The following is a 21,016-nucleotide window of genomic DNA, read 5'->3' as shown; positions in this document are numbered from 1 at the left end:
ACAGAATATCTATAACAGTGAAATTTCTCCACAAAAAAATAAAGTGAGGCTGCAACCAAAGTTAGGTTATGAAATGGCTCATTTGTCAGCCAAGTAAGGAAAGCCACTTACCAAAAGAGTTAATTAAATCACCATTATTTTATTGCAGTAGCCAAAGTTACACATGCAGAGAACATAAACTTCAGACTACTAGACTTTCAGTGAGAAGAAGGCCCAGATAGTTGAAGATATTAATCAAAATTCAATTTCAAACCAGGCGAATGATTTGGAGGTTCTCCCTAGTTCTTGATGAGTTACCGATGTTACCAACATGCACTGCTCATACTGTTACCGACATTATCTGTTTATTCCAGAAGTCAATGCTAAGTTTGAAGTGACTAAAGAATTAATCGCTATGAAGAGTCTGCATGCAATTATTGGTCAGAATATCTTGAAAAAAGCTGAGAAAATGCTAATTCTGTACAACCTGAAGTAGTTGCTAAAATGTGCCAACAAGGGTGGTAAAAAGAAAAGACTTAAGTGGACAAATTTACAAAGCTTGTAAAAATGTAAGAGACTAAAGCCTGTGGTATTCATTTTATTATTCATCAGTAGGTACTTTGTTGTCAATATTTGAATCTATCATGTGTTAATGAATCAGTAGTGTTAACAGTGGACTTCAGGGACTTCCCTGGCAGTCCAGTACTTAAGACTTCGCCTTCCAGGGACTTCCCTGGTGGTGCAGTGGTTATGAATCCACCTGCCAATGCAGGGGACAGGGTTCAAGCCCTGGTCCGGGAAGATCCCACATGCCACGGAGCAACTAAGCCCATGCACCACAACTATTGAACCTGTGCTCTAGAGCCCGCAATCCACAACTACCGAGCCCACGTGCCACAACTACTGAAGCCCGCGCACCTAGAGCCCATGCTCTGCAAGAAGAAGCCACCGCAATGAGAAGTCCACACACTGCAATGAAGAATAGCCCCCACTCGCCACAACTAGAGAAAGCCTGTGCACAGCAACGAAGACAGCCAAAACTAAATTAATTAATTAATTAATTTTAAAAAAAAAAGACTTTGCCTTCCAATGCAGGGGGTGCGGGTTTGATCCCTGGTGGGGGAGCTAAGATCCCACATGCCTTGCGGCCAAAAAACCAGAACATAAAACAGAAACAATATTGTAACAAATTCAATAAAGACTTTAAAAATGGTCCACATCAAAAAAAAAATTCTAAAAACAAAACGAAACAAAAAAACAGTGGACTTTAGTTCATTTTCATGAATTCATCTTCAGTTCTGGAAATTTCTGTCAGAAATAGAAGCTGAAAATTCAGACTTGCCCTACTGCACAGTAGTTCTATAGCTTGGCAGTGGTAAAGTTTTACTGCAATTTTTTCTTGCTCAGGACTGAGACTGAAATTTTTCTGAATGAGAAGAACCAATTTTATCCACTATTGTTGAACATTAAATAGCTTTTGAAGTTAGTTTTTGCTTCAAACTTGATAATGTCTCTTAATAAATTCAACCTAAAGTTACAAAATTGTCTAAAAGGCAAACAGTGCTTAGTACTAATGTGAAACTTATAATGCAATAAAGTTACTCTAATCACAACTAACATTGATTGAATCACAAGTAATATCAAGCTGCTTTATATACTTTCCACACATCAAATATTAAAACAAGTAGCAAGATCTCTATTGCTGAGTATATTTTCTGAGCTCAAACTATGTTCCAGCAGCACTTTTTTTCAGACCTTGTTGCAAATGCAACGGAAATTTCCGTATTTCAAAATCCATTTAACTGAGCAATTGAGGAGCCTCCACCTAACCTTCAATTGGAAGTGATTAATCTAGAATGTAATGACATCCTAGAAGACAAATATCAAGAGAAGTTTTAATAAAACACTATACATGCCTTCTAAGTGATGAATATGCTTAATTAAAATCATATGCTTATCAGCTGATATCAATATTTGGTAGCACCTATCTGTGTGAAGAGACATTTCCAAAGATGAAATTTGTAAAATCTCATTACAGGTCAGTATTAACATATGAACATTTGTAATCAATGCTAATGATAGGAAATACTAACTCTGAACCCCAGTTAAGCAAAATGTCATCCCCAAAAGAATAATTCCATTCTTTTCATCAGTAGACTTATACTACAAAAAAACTGTACTCAATTATTGTATTTCAAAATTCATAAACAAAACTTTGTGGAAATTTGTTTTCTCTCTTCTAATAGGCATATTTATAAAACATCCTTGATTTTGCCTCTTGGCCCACAAAGTCTAAAATATTTACACTCTGGCCCTTTACAGAAAAAGTTTGCTAACCTCTGCTCTATAGATCCTACAGTCTCCTACTATAGTGCTTACCATATCATTCCACAGCTCTTTATTTATAGTGATACATCTATGCCTTCCCAACTAAATTATGAGTTACTTTAATGCTTGTAAATAAAGCAGGTAGGTAGTACAGTGCCTGGTTTTACATTTAAATACTTGCTAAATGATGTTGAATGAATGGCTATGAATCTCTAGGAGAGAGGCAGGCAAGAAGTAATCAGCATTCCTCTGAATCATTCCTTCACATTTCAAAGTTAATTACAATCTGCCTCTCCCACCTAGATTTTTAATTCCAACTTTCTAAAAATGTAACTTTTGCCACTGGTAGAAGACATAAAAAGGGGCCAAGAGGAATCAAGAATGTATTTTGATTCATGCCTATTTCCACCTCCTGGGCTCTTCCCTAAGTTTTCTTTCCAGGCTTTCCAATTCTTCAACAGTGAAATAAACTACAGTAAAAAGACATGGTAAATACCTATCAGTTAACCTACATTGCTAACCTACATGCATTCATCAACAGTGACATATACCTACCGATCTTTCATTGTTAATTGCTGTTATCAAATACTTACTGTTCCTTGTTCTAATAAAAGTTGACACTTGCTGAGACATTCTGGGCTGTCAATAAGTTCCAGGAGTGCTTTCTCAGCCTCTATTCTTTGTGTAAGATCAGTCCCTATGTAGAGATGAGTACATAATACTTCCAATTCAGCCAAACTCTTAAGAAGAAAAAAAAAAAAATTCAACATTTTACTTGAGTGAAAAAAAATAAGGTAAATATATTAATCATAGGAAACAAGGAATGCAAATACCATGTGTGTATTTGTCAAATCAATAAATGCTTATTGAGCTACAACTACTTACTAGGGGTCACAGTGGTGAACAAAAAAAAGGCAAACCTCCTACCTCTAAATTATTTAAAATGATAGTTCTGTGACGGAAAAGTAAGAGTACAGAAAGAGGAGGACTTGTCTAATCCAAGGGGTTTCAAAAGGCTGGCCTAAAGTATATAGTAACATTTATGCTAACCTGAAAGGGTAAGCCATATGAAAAAGACTAGACAGCAGTTCAGGCAAAGACACAGCATTTACCAGAGGCCAGAATAGAGCTTAATCGTTTCAAGGCATTAAAAGGTCAGTATGACGGGTAGACAGACAGCCAGGAGGAGTTGCCAAAAGAAGCTAAAGAGATGGATAAGGGGAATTATCATGTGCAAGTTGCAGACATTATGCCAATTTACATTCTTTTTCAGATTATAAGAACTTCAATGGTTCCATCTATATAAAAGAAAAGATATAAATATACGCTGATGTGGGTCTTCAGAACTAATGGCTCATAGTGCTGCAGGTAAACTACGGCATGATTCTCAGGAACTATGACTTGACCCCATGTTACTTATAGCAGTGTAATAACTAGCTATCATCTTGTAGGTTCCTATTTTACAGACATAAAGAATAATTCATTCTGGCTATCATCAGAAAGAACACAGATAACAAACGTTGGCAAGGATGTGGAGAAAAGGGAACTCTCATACACTGTTGGTGGGAATGTAAAGTGTTGCAGCCACTGTGGAAAACAGTATGGAGGTTCCTCAAAAAACTAAAAGAACTACCATATGACCCAGCAATTCCACTCCTGGGTATATATCAAAAAAACAAAAACAAAAACAAAAACACCAAAAACACTAATTCAAAAAGATACATGTGCCCCAATGTTCACAGCAGCAGTATTTACAATTGCCAAGATATGGAAGAAACCTAAGTGTCCATCAACAGATGAATGGATCAAGAAGATGTGGTATATATATATACAATGGAACATCCCTCAACCATAAAAAAGAATGAAATTTTGCCACTTGCAGTAATATGGATGGACTTGGAGGGCATTATGCTAAGTGAAATAAGTCATACAGAGAAAAACAAATACTGTATGATATCACTTATATGTGGAATCTAAAAATTACAGCACACTAGTGAATATAACAAAAAAGAAACAGACTCACAGAAACAGAGAACAAACCAGTGGTTACCTGTGAGAGGTAATATAGGGGTGGGGGAGTGGGAGGTACAAATTACTGGGTGTAAGATAGGCTACAATGATATGTTGTACAACACAGGGAATATAGTCAATATTTTATAATAACTGTAAGTGAAGGGTAATCTTTAAAAATTGTATTAAAAATATATAAGGAGGACAAACAAGCCAATTTAAAAAATAAAAAAGAATAATTCATTCTGTTTATAAATATAACCTAATCTGAAGATATACGACACGTGGATAAAATCTGAAAGAAAAAATTCTAAATGAGTTCAGTATTCCTCTCAGCTTTAGAGAATTTTTGTTAAAGGTGTCTTACTAAAACTACTTCAGTTTGAACTTAGAGATTATTCTTTGGAGGACAAAAAAAAGCTGGCACAGATTTCAACGTCAGGTGGGCATATGAAGGTAATGGGATATTCATAAAGAAATACTATTTTTTATCCTTTCTGACCTGAATTTTTATGTGGCAGCCTTACAGCTACACTAATCTAAACATTCCGTCAAATGCATGTACCTTTGTCTAACAGGAATACATAAGAAACACTGAAATGAAACCTCCTCTAGCTCCCATTATGCTTTTCACTTCTCTCTCCTTAGTTTCTTTATGGCATTTTCCACTTCTCTATCCAGCTCAGAGCCCAACATCTCAGACTAGGGAATTTTTTGCTAGAGTGAAAATAAAAGTACAAAAGAAAGGTTTCAAAAGGATAAATTAGGATAAAGGACGGCAAAAATGAACCACATTTTAAACATTTCCTCTACCTAGATTGGCCCAAGAAGCCCTCGGAGTGCTACTACATACTGTTCATCATATTAAAATGCATAGAAAATTTATGGTTCATGAATACATATGAATTCCCATATTTCCTCCAAGGGTAAGAAACACAAAAATGAAAAGAGCTACCTTTTTCCCTCTCATGACTCATGATCAACCTCAGAAACCTTTTCCTTCATCTAATAAATTTGAAGGGCTAAATTTTAGAGCTGATAATACCCAGAATAATTTAAAGATAAACTGATCCTGCTGTCACGCATTCATCTAGGTCTACGAGTCTCTGAAGAAGTAGACTTTTTGAGTATAAAAAAGAACGAAGCCAGAAATACTGAGAAAACCTAACTGCTGAAAAACAAAAGGTCGGCTGGGAGGATTAAATGAGTTAGGGCCACACAACTTCTGGCACACATTACACACTACAAACGTTAGCTGTTTATTATTAGTATCACCTAATAAGAATATTGTAATAGGTGGAATTGTGTCCTCCTAAAAGATATATCCAAGTCCTAACCACCAGTCCCTTCGAATTATTTTGAAATAGGGTCTTTGCAAATCCTGATCTAGGGATGAGATCATCCTGGATTTAGGGCGGGCCCTAAATCCAATGATTCACAAGAGAGAGGGACATTTGAGATGCAGAAACAAGAGAAAAAGTCATAAAAAGGAGGCAAAGATTGGGGTGATGCATCTACAAGCCAATGGACCATGGGCTGCAAGCAGCTATCAGAAACTAGGGACAAAGCACAGAACAGTTTCTCCCTCAAGCCCTCTAAGAAGAGACCAACCCTGTCAGCACATAAATTTCAGACTCTGGCCTCTGTAAGTATAAAAGAATAAATTTTCTGGGACCTCCCTGGTGGTCCAGTAGTAAAGAATCCGCCTTCCAATGGAGGGGACGCGGGTTTGATCCCTGGTCGGGGAACTAAGATCCCACAGGCTGCGGGTCAACTAAGCCCAAGAACCACAACTACAGAGCCCACGCACCCTGGAGCCTGCGCACCACAACTAGAGAGAGAAAACCTGCACGCCACAACTAGAGAGAAGCCTGCACGCTGCAATGAGATCCCACATGCTGCGACTAAGGCCCGACGCAGCCCCCAAAAATAAAGAAAATAAATAATAAATAAAATAAAATAAAAATATAAAGCTAAAATAGCTTCTAAAAAAAAAAAGAATAAATTTTCGTTGTTTTAACCCACCTAGTTTGTGGTAATTTGTCACAATAGCCCCAAGAAACTAACACAAACATTAATATTAATCAATTCAGTGGCACCTGAGTAAATCTATTTGGAAATATTCTGAAAAAGTTCTGGAATTTTGTCTTTTTTGCTATACTGATTTAGTGAACTCCAACAGAGAACAAGTCTGAAGTGTATTTAAAAAGTATTTGTTTACAACAATGTCCCAAATGCCTTTCAAATTATTAACCACCGAAAGGCAGTGAAAGATAAAAAGGTAAAGGTTTGAACTTTCTCTTAAGAAAGACTGAAACAAAGTGGAAAAAATTAAGTTATTCTTTCACTGTAATGATAACAATTAAATAAATGCCTGGCATACTACTGATAAATCTTTTTAGAGAAAAGGATACATACACAAAGATCCTTACCCTGTGGAAAAGCATTATCTAAACATTTCAAGTAGTTAAATTTGTGATGACTGCTGAGTGACCAAGCAATCTTCTGATTAGCATTTGATTTTCCAGAAAATCTGTCTATAAAGAGAGACTATTTTTCATAGTGAACTGATAAACTGCATCTTAGTTTTATAAACTGATGTCTGAGAATATGGTTAACATAAGAATGCCTCAGAGAAACGGATCCCTTCTCAACTTGTTGACAAACCGGGTTTGAGTTATTAAAGCTTCTACATGGCTTCATATCACCATAAGAAGCCCATATAAATAAATAACAGGTAACACAAGTAGAATTGGATATCACCTAACTCCCATCGATAAACTATCAAACATAAACAGACAGCATCCAACTTCCATAGCCTAGGAGACAATGACATAATCCTGCCTACAGTCTAAATATCTTCCAAGTTATTCTGGACTCATTTCTGCACTTTGCACTTGACATACAATTAACCAGTAAATGATGTGACTTCTTTCTATACAGTAACTCCCATCATGTATCCATCGACAGGTAAATGCCTAGTAAAAGAAGCAAGACAAAAACAGTATATATTGTATGGTTCTATAGTGAAAGAAAGCAGATCAGCGGTTTCAGGCTGGGGAGGGAGGAGAGAGTGGGAGAACAGGATAGGGAAGCAGCAAGGGGGGATTACAAAGGAGCATAAGGAAACTTTGGGGGGGGTGATAGATATGGTCATTATCTTGATTTCCGAGATGGTTTCACAGTTAATATACTTACGTCAAAATTCATCCAAAAGGACATTTTAAGAATGTGCAGTTTATTATTTGTCAATTATACCTCAAGAAAGCTGGAAAAAAATGAAGGTTTTTTTGTCCTAGAAAAATGTCCCCTAATAATAAAACAATAAATCGATGAACCACAAAAAAATCCCTGCTCAATTAAATTTAAACTCCTTTCAGTTACTCTTCCCTGTATCTTTCCTGCCTTCTGGAATTAAGCTTCTTGACTACCATTAATACAAAGTGCCTTTATCTTAAAGCTGCTCATTTTCCATAAACTCTTTGTTTTTTCCTCCCTTTACTACCTTTTCCCGAGCATACCTGGGGGCTTATTTCTGGGCCTCTTAGAACTCCTTCTTCTACAATGAATTGGATCATATTTGTTTTAGTGCTTTAAAGGTTTACAAAAGTATTTCCATCTTCTATTTTTTAAACCAATTCTAAAAAGTAGACTCCCGTAAAGCACATATTTTTAGCACACCCATTTTACACACACAAAAAAGAACTGAGGCTGAGAGATCAAATACATACATATACACACATATATATATCTACACACACACACACACACACACACACACACACACACACACGTTGCTCAAGATGAGAGTAAATGGTCAATTCTGAGCCACATACAAATCTGTGGGCCCCAAGCACATGTTGTCTCCTCAGCACCTTGCCATCTTACCACCCTTGACTTTAGTCATCATGTACCTGCAGGTGATGTCCTAGTCCACACTTTCAACTGTCTATTCACCACCTTTATATTTATCTACAAACTTCTTCTTGGAAATCAAGAAAGATGTTGAAAACAGCCCCAAAATGTCGGGAACTGAATTGAACATATTTCCCACAGATTTTCACATCAACTGTCCCTTTGTTTTCAGTGGTTTCGGAGGTGTAGACCAGAATCTAGACTTACAATCTTGATGTTATCTTTTACTTTTCCTTCTCCCTAGTCCCTCCTATATAGTTAAGAGTTTGGCCTTGCCCAAAGAAAAAGTCTGGTCTTTGCCCTCAGATTCTGGGAGGTAATCTACGTCTAAGATAGGAATGTTTTTGTTCAGGGCGGGGGTGGTGTGTGTGTGTGTGTGTGTGTGTGTGTGTGTGTGTGTGTGTGTGTGTGTGTGTGTGTGTGTGTGTGTGTGTGTGTGTGTGTGTGTGTGTGTGTGTGTGTGTGTGTGTGTGTGTGTGTGTGTGTGTGTGTGTGTGGCAGACCACACCCCATAGTCGTAAATTGGTGGCTGGCCATCCCAAAGACCAACCCTGTGTTTTAGCGTGGGGACTTTAGATTGCTCAGTATCATCTGACCTAAAGACTGAGCTCAATCATGTGGCAACCAACCAGTCAATCAATGACTACATAAAGAAGCTCCAATAAAAACTCCAGAACTCAAAGCTCAGGTGCACTTCCCTGGTTTGCAATACTTGGTGCTTACTGCCACACATATATGCTGGGAGAGTAACATGTCCTGAGGACAACAAAAGCTTTATTTGAGAACCTTCCCAGATTATGCCTTATGTATCTCTTGTTTAATCAATTTTAATCTGCATACTTTCCTGATAATAAACTGAGTATGATAGCCTTCAGTGAATTCTGTGAGTTCTTCTGTTAAACTATCAAACCTGAGAGTGGTACTGGGAAACCCCCAAATATGCAGGTGGTGTCAGAAGTGAGAACAGTCTTGCAAACTGTGCCCTCAAACCTCGCAGTTTGGCTAATTCCAGGTACCTACCTAATTTATCACAAAATCCTACCAATTCTTTTAAAATAAAGACTCAGACTCAACACCTCTACATGATATTCATAGACAGTAGATCAATAGAAGAGTATTTTCCAACTGTGGCCTACAGTACCCAGGATTTCTTTAGGGGCTTCTTTGGGAATCAGAGTGGAAGCTTTGGAATCTGTCCAATTACTTATTAAGTGACCTCAAGCAAATTATTTAAATTTTCTAAACCTCACTTTTGAAACTGCAGGTAGTAATATCCACCATCTAAAATAATTGTGAAGATTCCATCTAAAGTAATTGTGAAGATTAAGACAGAAAAGACGAGAGAAAGCTTAATCCACCTCCTGGCACACAGCAGATCTACACAAATTGTAAATAATCTCTTCAGTTAATTATAAAACACCACATTGGTCTTTTGTCTATAGTTTCTCCCATTCAACTCCATACAGGATGATCTTTTCCAAACCCCTTTCTCATCATGTTACCATCGTATTCAACTATAATAGTTCACAATCACATCTAGATCATATCAGGTATGCCTGATCATATCAGAATGCCTGGCTGGCTATTAAGCATGACTATAGTCCCAGGTTCTGGAATAATCCTGAAAGCTAAAAAGATCGACCAACTGCATCTCCTAAATTTTTCCTAATGTTATCCCTTGATTCTCATCAAGGTCCTTCTGTTAAATCTTAAGTGCCTACCTCCTACTTGGTCCCAGAAATATCTTTCCTCACTCTGTCCCCTACCCTCTAATCTGGACTGTCTCCTCTCAGATAATCCAGATCCATTTCTTCCTTTGGGACAGAGTACCCTAACCCACAGCTTCCTAACCAGAATGCATGTGCCTTGAATGGTTATAGTATGTCAGGGACATTGATCCCCTTGTCCTCCAGGCAGGCTTTTGGTTATGAGCAGTTTATGTCAATGAACCACACAATTCCCATTTTTTATGTATGCTATGATGTGAAAAAGACTGTGAAGCAGTGACCTAACTTCCCCTTACATAAATTCACTTATTTACTTATCAAAATGGCATAATTTTTCACTAACTTCCCTGCTGGGTAGATGACAGTAAGATATTTGTAGGAAAGAATGTGGAAACATGAGTTATTAAGACTACTCTAATTCTGTAGCCTTGGGCAAGTCACAATTGTTCTAAGACTCAGTGTCTTCAGGGATAAAATGTATACATGCACGTAAGTAGGGGGATTGGCTCCAGGACACCCTGCAGATACCAAAACCCAAAGATGTTCATGTACCTTATATAAAATGGCATGGTATTTGCCTATAACCTCTATACATCTTCTCAAATACTTTAAATCACCTCTAGATTACTTATAATACCTAATACAATGTAAATGCTATGTAAATAATTGTAAATTCAATGTAAATGCTATGCAAATAGTTGTCACGTGTGCAGCAAATGGAAGTTTTTTGGAGCTTTCTGGAATTTTGAGAGTATTTTCAATCTACAGTTGGTTGAATGCACAGATGCAAAACTCAGGGATACAGCAAGCCGACTGTATATGCACACCTCTCAAGCTAGTTGTGGGGCTGAACATCTACAACAAGCATGTGAAAATTCAAAATGCTAGGTACCAGTTATCATTAGTAATAAAGGCTCCTTGAGTTAACTGGGTAACAATATGATCCATATGCTGAAAACAATTCAAACTGAGAAGGTTCAGAGCTTAATTCTGGCCCCCCAAATCATCAGGTCTTTTATTTGTTCAACTCCACTTTTAAGCTTCCCAGGACTGCTGTGAAATACATTCCTAGGAAACCAATTTGGGTAATTTTGGCATTAGCAGCTAATTTTTCCACCACTACCTAAGTATGAAGAAATCTTCCAGACTGCGTAATTTACTATTATGCTTCATCTTTCCAAGTCTGAAACTGTTCCAAACTTCCACCATAGTTTTTTTTTTGTGGCTGCGCTGGGTCTTTGATGCGGTGCGTGGGCTTAGTTGCATGTGGGATCTTCGTTCTCTAACCAGGGATCAAACCCACATCCCCTACATTGGTAGGCAGATTCTTAACCACTGGACCACCAGGGAAGTCCCCAAAACTTCCACCACAGTTTTTAATTGCCCTCAAGATTTACACCTGAATTATGAACATCTGTTTACCTATTTACAATCCCAAAGTCCTCCCTGTGAAATTCCTCCTGTGAAGATTTCCAAAGGGCATATTTACTAAAGTGGTAATAAATAACATTATTTTGACCTGGAGACGCTTAGAAATGGCAAGGAGTCAAAAGGTAATGTGTCAGGCTTACTACCTCCTGAGCTGTCAATTACCTGATAGGAGAGTGGCTGATTGAAAAGAAAAGACCCTTTGGAAGAATCAATAATTAAGTAATGAGGCACTGTAGTCACAGGGGATCCAAAGAAATCTACAAAGGGTTGGGACACTTAGATATACTGTCAGCATATTATGAGACTGCCTACCTCTCCAAGGTCATCTCCTGCCTCCACAGGCTTCCCTGCTCCCTTCCCTTTTATATGAACCTTAAGCTCCAGCCAAACCGAACTTCCTGCAGTGTGCCATGTTCTTCCACAATTCTTTGACTTGGCTCACACTATCCTTTTGCCTCTATACCCTTCGCTTCCTCTTCGTCTGGCCAACTCCTACAATTCTTTCAGTATCCACTAGACTGCAAGTTTCCTGAGTGTACAAATCATAAAGTTTTGCTAGAGCTATATCTTAAGGGCCTAGCAAAGTAGGAACTACAATACATTAGTAGATGAACAGAAGCTCAAAAAAGCTTGCCTGAGAAGCACAGCAGCTCTGCCTCACTCCTTCTCAACACACACACACACACACACACACACACACACACACACACACACACGGTTGACTGCCCCTTTTCAATGTCCCATGATATCCCGTGATTAATTCTATCATACCATTTTCCACATGTACTATATAATTATCCGTGAATTCCATGAGGGCAAGTATTGTAAGATGATGTAATCCTTTATCCCAGAACTTTGCACCGTGCTTGAGACACGTGGGGGGCGAGGGAAGGCTCTATAAATGTTTGTTGTATGAATAACTGCGTGCATATGCTAGAGTGCCCGAGAATACGTGAGCCTTCCTCCAGCCCGCGTCCCATCCAGACCATCTCTGCGCTCCTAGCGCGCGTCCTGCCCCCGTTTCCTCCTCCAATGAAGCTGCTGCAGAGCCCTCCTTCGCAACTCCCCATATACACAGCCCCTGCCCGCTCTGGCCAATTAAAGTCCAACTGCTGCGCCCTCCATCGGCGGACCCAGGCCCCCTTCTCGAGCTCCGTACGAACTGTGTGGAGGCAGACGATGGAACCGCGGCCCACGACGCGGCGGGAAGGCTGGTCCGGCCGGGCTCCCACCTGCTAGGGCGCCGCCGAAGCCTCCGTGCGCGCCGTGCGGCAGCACCGGGGAGAGCGGGCTCCCACGCGGCCGGTCCTCAGCATCCGTACCTCCCCCGAGGTGCGAGCTCCAGGCTGGCCCCTGCCCCTCCACCGTCAACCCCAAGCTCTGGCCGCCCCTTCTTCGGGCCCGGGCCCGGGGTGTGCAGCCCAAGCCAGTGCGTGGGTCCCTGGCCGGGGACGGGGGCTGGGGCTCCGAGGCACCGGCCCGCGACCCCGCGGCCTCCGCCACCGGCCTCGGCCCTCAGTCTCCAGACCCCAGCGTCCCGCCGGGTTCCCGGGGCGGCTGACCGGCGGAGCGAGAACCCGCGGCGCAAAGCGCACTGACCTGAAAGTGCAGCGCCATCTTCCCGGGGGGCGGCGCCAGTCGGCGCCCCGAGCGCCCGAGGGGAGGGAGCGTAGGCGGGCGCCGCAGAAGCCCCAGCAGCCCGCTGGGTCCCTGCGCCACTCGCTACCTCGCTTGTCGCCTCGGCCGAGCTGCCTTCGCGTTCGAAGCTCCGGACTGGGCGGGGCTGACGGGGAAGGACGGGGTGACGGAGGCGGCGCGCTCGGGGCCAGCCGAGAGGGGCGGGGCCGGGGGCCAGGAATCTCAACCGCCACCACCCCCATCACCCCTCCCCGTTCTCATGCTTCAACTTCCTCAGGTGAGTCGTGACTTCAGACCTCCGGCCCTTGAGGCAACCACCACCACCCAACTGTCAGCCATGACCCCTGACCTTACATCTCCCACAGACTCTCTTGACCTCTAACCCCTAGAGCATAGTTATTGCCCACGCCTTCTAACTCCCCCATCTCCACATCTTTTCTTGTCCCCTAACACCCACTTGCCAATGACAGATCAGCCATAACCTTTGACTCCTACATGCCAGCTGCTGTCCTTGATCCCTGACTCCCAGAACCCAGCTTTCATTTTTTTAAAAAACTTTATTTTGGTTAAAATTAAACTGACAGTATCTTCTACATATTGCTAAGTTATAAAATTCTAGTTCACTTCTTGTCTAGATCTCATTTAACATGAATTTATATTTTACACTGAATGATTCCATTGGAATGAGAATTTATTTGAGGAGAAGTAGGCCAAAGTCACTCCTTTCTGAAAGGAGTTCCTCTTGAAGTTTGACACTTCCAGTTGGGGTCATTGTACTTTAGTGTGAAAAATTCCTTTAATACCTCTTATAGTTCATGTTTACTAGTGGCAGATTCTCTCAGCTTTTGTTAACATGAAAACGTCTTTATTTCACTTACATTTTTAAAGGATAGTTTTGTTGGGTATAGAATTCTATTTTGGCTTTTTAATTTTTTTTGAGCATTTAAAAAATGTCTTTCTCTTGATTTCTGGTTACCATTGTTTCTGTTCAGAAATTAGCCATCAGTCTGATTGCTGCTCCTCTGAAGGTAATATGTCTTCTTCTCCCACCCCTGGCTGCTTTGAAATTTTTCTCTTTCTTTTGGTCTTTAGCAGTTTGAGTGTGATATAACTCTGTGTGTGTGTGTGCTCCTGCTTGGGGTTCATAAAGCTTCTTAAATATGAGATCTGATGGGGTTTTTTAATCAATGTCTGAAAATTCCCAGTGAGTATTTCTTTAAATACTGTTTCTGTCCCTTTCTGTCTCTCTTCTCCTTCTGAAACCCCAAGTACGTGTGTGTTAAACCTTTTAGAGTTTTCCATATGTCTCTTATACTCTTTTCTGTATATTTTGTCTTTTTTCCTTGTCATGCTTTAATCCACATATTTTTTACTGACCTTTCACCCAAGTCAGTAGAAACTCTATTCTGCTGTGTCTGAGCTGGTATACAACCCCTCTGTTGAATTCTTAATATTAGTTATAATATTTTCAGTTCCAGAATTTTCATTTGACTCCTCCCTTTCCATTCTTTGAATAGATTCCAAGGCTCTGGTGAAATTCTTTATCATTCCTCTATTTTCTTGAACATTTTAATTATATTATGTAAAGCCTGTGACACATAACTCCGATATCTGAATCAGCTGTGGGTCCTCCTGGCTTTTAGTATTTGGTCCTATTTTTTTCAAGTGTGCCTCAATAATTTCTTATTGAATGTCAGACAGTGTGGAAGAAAAACTGTAGAGGTTCTGGACGATATCAGCTTTCTCCAAAGAAGGTTTTTAAAAAAATTTTATTGTAGTAGGCAGATAGAATACCAGAGGATCACTCCAATCCTATAAGACTTGGCTTTAGGCTTTTAAATTCAGGTTTATTTCCATTTTACCCTTATTCCTAGATCATGGTCCTCAATAGATCTTACAACTAAAAGCCTGGGATGTTTACTAAGACACCTTCACCCTGTTGGCTTGAACTCTTAACCCCTGTCCCCATCACTGTGCAGCTGCTAAAATCTGTTTGACTCTTTAGATGCTGCTCTTCTGCTGAGTTTCTTAAAGTCTCTCCCTACAGGTATACATCTTAAGAATTGACTGATGATTTGAGGGAAATCTGTACACAGATTTTGGGGCTCACATCTCTGCGGTTTGCTCCTCTCTAGAATTTTGTCCCTAGAATCTCAGCTGCTTTTGTTCCCAGACTCCCTTGTCTGCTCCTGGCCTATTGAGATCGCTGCTATCTATTTAGCTCTGTTACTCCTTGTGCCAACTGGAAAATGCTTTTGGGGTGGGAGGGGAAGGGAAGGGAAAAGCTGAAGTAAATGTGGATCTTGCCCTTAGTGCTTTCATGCTCTCACATGCTCTCAAGGATTGAAGCCAATTAAGTCCTGCCTTTGTTGGTTGTTCTCTAGTACCTTCAAGCAGTTGTTAAATATATATATATATATATATATATATATAGTGTGATATGGTTGTTAATATGTTAAATTATTGTTAAATACATATTTATTTCTTTATAGTTGGTATATATGTAATATAGTTGTTAAATATGTATGTATATTTATTTGTCCCATTTTTATAATTGTTTTCAGTGGGAGGTCTAATCCAGCATAAGCTAATTCATTATGGCCGGGCTATTTGCATCTTCCATTCTTCACCCTTGATTTTCATAGCTCATCCACAGCCCATGAATCCTCATCCCCACAGCTCAACTCCTAAACTTTAAAATCTTTGATACCTTCATCCTGCCATTTTGTGCTCCTAATTCCTAAAGATTTTGATTCCTATATTTTAACTTTCATTTCCATGCCCCAAGACTTTTGATATCCAATCTTGTTTGTGATTCTCACATTCCAACATTTCTGACTCTCACATCCAAAGCACCAGTGTTCACTTCTGACCTCCCTATTGCACCTGCCACATAATAAATACCCCATTATTTTAACTGACTATTGCCTTTGCCTAACTTCTAGATCCCAACCACATTTTAAAGCTATAGTTTTAAAGTAGCACTTGTGTTACCTCAATTTTTAGGTCATTAAGAGAGGAACAATTACTTGAACTTTGACCGTTTGGCATTTTTTTCCCACTCCAGAATATCCTTGGGGCAAATATGAGATTGTGACAGGAACAGCGGCTGACTGTTCTGTGGAGTCACCAGGTAATTCTGGAAATGAGAAGCCAATTATTTTTTCCTTTTAAATTTGAGTGACCACATAAGATTTCTCTTTAATTAACACTCCCTTCCGTGATTTTCTGTCAGCAAAATATGCACACAACTCCATATCTTTTTTTGTCAATTAACAAAATTTAAGATAGAATTGTGTCACTACAGCTATTAAAATTAGCACAGAAGATGCTCCAGGATGTCAAATAATTCATTTCTGTCACAAAACTCAATTAATGGAGGGACATTTAGAGCCCTTAGGAATTACAATATTATCTTCCTTTATGGCAACTAGCCTTCTAAAAAACACAGATAGGTCTTTAATCTTTGTATCTTTTTAGAGGATTCAATTAGCATTTGTAATTCTGGTGCTTTAGGAAATTCACCTAACAACTCTGAGCTTTGATTTGTCATTTCTAAGGTCAGGATAACAGTAAGTCTATAATTCAAAAATTTTACAAGAAGTAATATTGAGATGAGACAGCCAAGCACGGCGGTTAGGAAAAGAACATGGAGCCAAACAGCCTGGGTTAGGATACCAGTTACCTCACTTACTAGCTGGTAAACTTGGTGAAGTTACTTAACCTCGCCATGCCTTCATTTCCTCAACTGTAAAATGGAGACTAATAGTATATATCTCATAGGTTGCTGTGATGACTATATGAGTTAATATATATAAAGTACTTAGCATGTGGTAAATAATAAGTGCTACATAAACACTAATTTTATTATCAAGTAAATTCATATTCTCTGAATATCATATTTATTTTATTTTATTATTAATTTTTTCTTTGCGGTACGCGGGCCTCTCACTGTTGTGGCCTCTCCCGTTGCGGAGCACAGGCTCCAAACACGCAGGCTCAGCGGCCATGGCTCACGGGCCCAGCCACTCCGCTGCATGTGGGATCTTCCCGGACCAGGGCACGAACCAGCGTCCCCTGAATCGGCAGGAAGACTCTCAACCACTGCGCCACCAGGGAAGCCCCTGAATATCATATTTAAATCAATATTTTTAATGGAGTAGCATTATAATTTTAATCAAACAGTAAATTATTCTACACTTTTTTACTTTGTGAATTTACTATCAAATTGGATATTTCCTCATTGTCCCTCCTGCCCCACCCAGCTTCTCAATCCTGAAAAATTTTGAAAGGCTCTGACATTTCCTGCATTAACAGCATTTCTATCTCATGTTTTCATAAATGGTGGGACTGAAAATTCCAAATATCCAACTAAAATTCTCACTTTATGAATACTTAAAATGTAAAACCTATGATCAATCATTTACTTTAGTAACATTATAAACAAAATATAGGAAGCATTAGTACACATTTCCCTTCACTTATTCTACAAATGTAATTTTATTAAATACACTGAGTAAGATTGCTTAATACGTCAATAAGTTTGGGGAATCCAGCAGAGGGCAGGCAGGTAAGAGAAATAGGAGGAGAATGAACCCAATAAATTCAAATTTACGTAAAACCCCTTCAAACGCAACAGTTATATAAAATATTTACCTGTGTATATTTCTTTCACGTTGGTTGATTTCAACTATATTTTTGTTTTGTTAAGTCATTAACTTTAAACTCCATTTATTTAAATAGCCAGTGTGAAACCAGAGTAAGAAAAAAAATTTGTTTCTTCACTAATGATATGGATATGAGTTATTTCACAATCTTGACTATTACATATATATTAAAAACTATACATACTTTTTCTTTAAATGATTTTTACTTTTAATGCACTGCCAATAAGGGTATACTGCTGTGTATTAATAATGCCATTATTTTGACAAATAAAAATTAATGTTTCTCATTCTGTACATTGCCTTATATTACTTGCATATTAATTCCTCTACATAATAGTAAAGAGTTTAAGGCATTGATTATGTAAGCAAGATAGTAGCATTACTTAATATGCATCTTAAAGTTACTGCTAAGCAGGATCATGATAAAATGTGACCTGATATGCAGTGCTACTGGATAAATAAAGCAGTATAACCTTTCTGAAAAGCAATTTTGCAATATGTATCAAGAACCTTGAACATGTTCATCTTCATCCAACTTCTAGAAAGTGATTCTAACAAAAAAGCCTAAATTTTTTTAAAGTTTTATATGCAAAGATATTTATTATAGCATGATTTACAATAGGAAAAAGCAGAAAAGCTTAAGTAAACTATGGTACATCGTATGGCAGAATCCTATACAGTCATGAAGAATTATATTTATGGAGAGTTTTTTAAAAATATATGGAAAATGCTGTCTTACAAGGTTAAGTGTAAAAGGAAAAATGGAACAATTTATCATTTCAATCAAATGAAAAAAGGCATAGAAAAAAATGAATGGAACAGAATACAAACAAATATTAACAGTGCTGTCTTATAAATGGTGGAATTAACAGGTGATTTTTTTTCTTTATCATGTTTCTGTGTTTTCAAGATTTTCTAAAAGGTACATTATTCATTTTTATATTGAGAGGAAAACTTATGGTATAACAAAAAGTGACACCAAAATAGATTACTGTTAATCTCATTAAGGAAGTACTTACCAAAGAAGTGTTGATGGCAGGTGTATATATTTGGAAGAAAGACCAATCAGAAAATCTGAACTTGACCAGGCAGGCACTACTGCCATAAATCTTTTCTGGAGTAAGGCAAAGTGTGGATGTCGTATGTGTGTGCATGTAACTTTTTTTAAAATAATGCAATCTTAAATTGAAATGGAAAATATAAAATGTGTAAATCCTAGGGGAGTAGGGCAGGAAAAAAGAGCTATCACCAGTCATAGCCCATTTTATGCACATAGCTACTTCCCAGAAATAGGCATGTCCCCATTTCAAGTGATTTTTTCTAAAAGATATCCATAAAATATGTTTAAGGCTGTATCAATGAGAACAATACTGTTTAATTGTTTTTAGAGTAAAATTAATTTGGACTAAAATATAAAATTATGTCCTTCACACACTAATATTACTTGGAGCAGGCAAAAGCTATACCATTTCTTACAACCCAAGCCCCTTCCTTAAGGGTCAACATTTTCCGTTTGCTAAGAGTTATGTTTTAAATTTACTGTGGGGATACCAGGCTGAGCAGGCAAGTCTCTTACTGTAAAGAAAAACAAAAGCACCTAAGAATATCTCAAGGAAAACCAAGTTGTGAACTTTCTTCTTTCTCCTTTCTTTTTCTGCCTCCCATCTCCTCTGCCCCAACACACATTAACACCTTCCCCACGAGTAGCATATGTCATACTGAGGAGCTTAGGAGAGATGATACCCATATTAAATCCTTTCAAATTACTGAAATTTATTTTAAAAGAGTATTTCTATCATTTTCTCCTGACTATAGAAGAAATCCGTGATTTTTATATAAAATTTTATGGTACAGAATTGTATAAAATCAAAAGTAAAAATTACCAAGAATAGCAGCCTCTCAGAAATAACCTATCTTAATATAGCAGCATATGTCCTTCCATGCCTCTGTCTCTATACATACATATGTGGGCAAAAAAAATTTCTGAGATCATGCTATAAAACCGGTTTGTACCTTGATTTTTCTGCTTAACAATATATGCATTTTAGGTATTTTTCAATGTCAGTATTATAGATCAACCTCATTTCTTTTGTAACAGTACCATATTCCTCCATATGTATATACTATGATTTATTTAATCAGTCCTCTACTGAGAGAAATTTAGGTTTGTATGATTCTTTTTACTATCATAACTAAAGCATGTAGTAGCAATGTTAAGTGAACTATCAATATTCTTTATAACTAGGAGAGGCAGAAAAGACAAAATTTTGCCCTCAGGACATCTAAAAACACTGCTCCAAAAAAGCTTTCCCAGGTTGACTTGTACATAAGTTGATTATACTTAGAGTCTTATGTTGTATGTTGACTTATACATATAGTTCATTGTTCACCAAGAACACTTCTGAGAGTAAAAGGGGGAACTATTAATGCATACTCTGTGCTAGTCCTGAAGCCATCCAGTAGGTAGAGCAAGGTTTATACCAGCTGTGGCAAAAGAAGGTTGGGGGAGCCACTGTGGGCCAATCAGAGTGAAGAGGACTTCTGTGTAGAGGGCTGGTTGACAAGCCTGTCAGAGCCTGAATGGGATGAGGAGAGCATCCCGTCATGAGAGTGGTCCTTCTTGGAGTGTCAGAGACCAGCAGGGGAGGAGAGTATCCATACAGAGTTTTGGCCTCTTGTGGGGGTTTGGAGCCCAGATACCAAGGGTATCTGTGCATTGGGGGCATGGGTTGGGGGCACAGTGCAGGATTTTGAAGTTCAACAGGCCCGAGAAAGGAATCTATACAGGGGTGGGTTAGGGGCTAGCTAGGCATGGGGAGTCAGAACCTGAGTAGGGTGAGGAGAGTGTTCATATGGAGTGGTGTTCTATAAGGGGTGTCAGAGCACAAGTAGGGAAGGAGGATATCAGTACAGGGGAGGAGTTGGCAGTGGAGTTGGGAAACTGATTTCATACTGGGAAATTGAGGAAATAAATACATTAATACTACTGGAAGCCAGATTTTTCACTGTGGGAAAAGGAAGTTACAAATATGGAAAGGGGGAAAACTAGAATGAACCCTGTGGTGTTGGATTGGAATTAGAAGTATCAATGAAAATTCATGGTTTTCAGAATGTAGAGATAAATACAGAAATAAGTTTAGGTGTGTGTGTATACCTACATATATGCCCTACTGAGAGTTCCTGAGGTCAGCAACGCCCCAATAATAATGAGAACACCTAACATCCAGAACTTGGCCTCTAAATATTATTTTCCACTTGTAGGAACCAGCCACTTGGAGAAACAGCTGATTCCAAGTTGGGGTATGTAAGTACAGAATATGT

The 21,016-nt window shown here is 38.8% G+C and overlaps 1 protein-coding gene across 1 annotated transcript in view; it reads right to left on the bottom strand.

Annotated features, from left to right (window-relative positions):
- RANBP17 (RAN binding protein 17) overlaps positions 1 to 13,015 on the bottom strand; it is a 316,096-nt gene extending 303,081 nt beyond the window's left edge. The window contains exons 1-2 of the mRNA XM_082650901.1: positions 12,990 to 13,015; positions 2,901 to 3,047 (exon numbers count right to left, since the gene is read on the bottom strand). Of these exons, the coding sequence (XP_082507027.1) occupies positions 2,901 to 3,047; positions 12,990 to 13,007 (165 nt within the window). The 5' untranslated portion in view covers positions 13,008 to 13,015. The remainder of the gene's footprint in view (positions 1 to 2,900; positions 3,048 to 12,989) is intronic.
- Positions 13,016 to 21,016: the final 8,001 nt, after the last annotated feature.

The sequence above is a fragment of the Grampus griseus genome, assembly GCF_964374135.1.
Source record: "Grampus griseus genome assembly, chromosome: 3".
Taxonomy (NCBI): domain Eukaryota; kingdom Metazoa; phylum Chordata; class Mammalia; order Artiodactyla; family Delphinidae; genus Grampus; species Grampus griseus.
This window is presented reverse-complemented; position numbering and strand designations above follow the sequence as displayed.